At 43.2% G+C, this 1,221-nt stretch overlaps 1 protein-coding gene across 1 annotated transcript; it reads left to right on the forward strand.

Moving 5' to 3' along the window:
* Positions 1-351: 351 nt before the first annotated feature.
* LOC138898988 (uncharacterized) lies at positions 352-720 on the forward strand. The gene has a single exon (XM_070185098.1). The coding sequence runs from the start codon at positions 352-354 to the stop codon at positions 718-720; it is 369 nt and encodes a 122-aa protein (XP_070041199.1).
* The last annotated feature ends 501 nt before the right edge of the window (positions 721-1,221 follow it).

A 1,221-nucleotide genomic window follows, 5' to 3' on the forward strand; every position in this document is an offset into this window, starting at 1 on the left:
CTTACCTTTGGAAGAGTTTGATTATAACAACAGTTATCAGTCCAACAACAAGATGGCTCCATTTGAGGCTTTATATGGTCGGCTATGTCGTTTGCCCATAGGATGGTTTGAGCCCGACGAGGCTAGGTTATATGGCACTGATTTAGTGAAGGATGCCTTGGAGAAGGTAAGGTTGACTCAGGAGCGACTTCGCATAGCATAGTCCAGACAGAAGAGTTACGCGGATCAGAAGTCGCGTGATTTATCATTATGGTGGGCAAGAAGGTTCTCTTGAAAGTCTCCCTGATGAAAGGTATCACGAGTTCTTGAAAGAAGAACAAGTTGAGTCCGAAGTTTATTGGCCTATTTGAGATGTTGAGGCGAGTTGGGGAGGTTGCTTATGAGCTTGCTTTGCCTCCTAGTCTATCGAGAGTTCATCCGATCTTCCATGTGTCTATTCTCCGGAAGTACCATGCCGACATGCCGCATGAATTGGATTTCAGCACGGTTCAGCTAGATGAGAGCTTGGGTTATAAGGAGGAGCCAGTTGCCATTATTGGCAGGCAGGTGCGCCAGTTGAGGTCTAAGAAGATATCTACGGTAAAGATCCAGTGGAGGGTTCAACCAGTCGTGAAAGCGACTTGGGATATAGAGAAGGACATAAGGAGCATATATCCATACTTATTCAGCACTCCAGGTATGCTTCTAGACCCGTTCGACGACGAATGTTTGTTTAAGTGATGGAGAATGTAACGACCCGACCAGTCATTTTGCTTTCTAGGTCCTCGTTCCCCGAATTAAGACTTCATGTATGTGCTTTTTCTATTTTATGACTTTCGGGGATGGTTGGTTTAGGTTTGGAAGGATTCGGGTTGAAATCAGAACACTTAGTCCCTTAATAGTGGCCTAAGATGGCCAAGTTTGACTTAAGTCAAAAAATTTAGTAAAATACCTTGGAACTGGGATTTGATGGTTCCAATAGATTTTTATGATGATTTTGGACTTAGGCGTATGTTCAGATCAGGTTTCGGGTGATCCGGGAGTGTTTCAGCGCTTAATGTTGAATGTTGGCACATTTAAGGTTTTCTAGCTCTTTAAATTTGGTTTGGAGTAAACTTTGGTATTATCAAGGTCCGTTTGGGATTCCGGTCCTGGGAATAAGTCTGTATGGTGATATATGATTTGTACGTAAAATTTTATGTCATTCCGAGTTGTCTAAGTATGATTCGACGCATTCGGAGC

This window comes from Nicotiana tomentosiformis, chromosome 9, assembly GCF_000390325.3.
Source record: "Nicotiana tomentosiformis chromosome 9, ASM39032v3, whole genome shotgun sequence".
NCBI classification, from domain to species: Eukaryota; Viridiplantae; Streptophyta; class Magnoliopsida; order Solanales; family Solanaceae; genus Nicotiana; species Nicotiana tomentosiformis.

Bases quoted from the DNA above. Each gene is read 5' to 3' on its own strand.
- LOC138898988 (XM_070185098.1), top strand. From the start codon at position 352: ATGTTGAGGCGAGTTGGGGAGGTTGCTTATGAGCTTGCTTTGCCTCCT.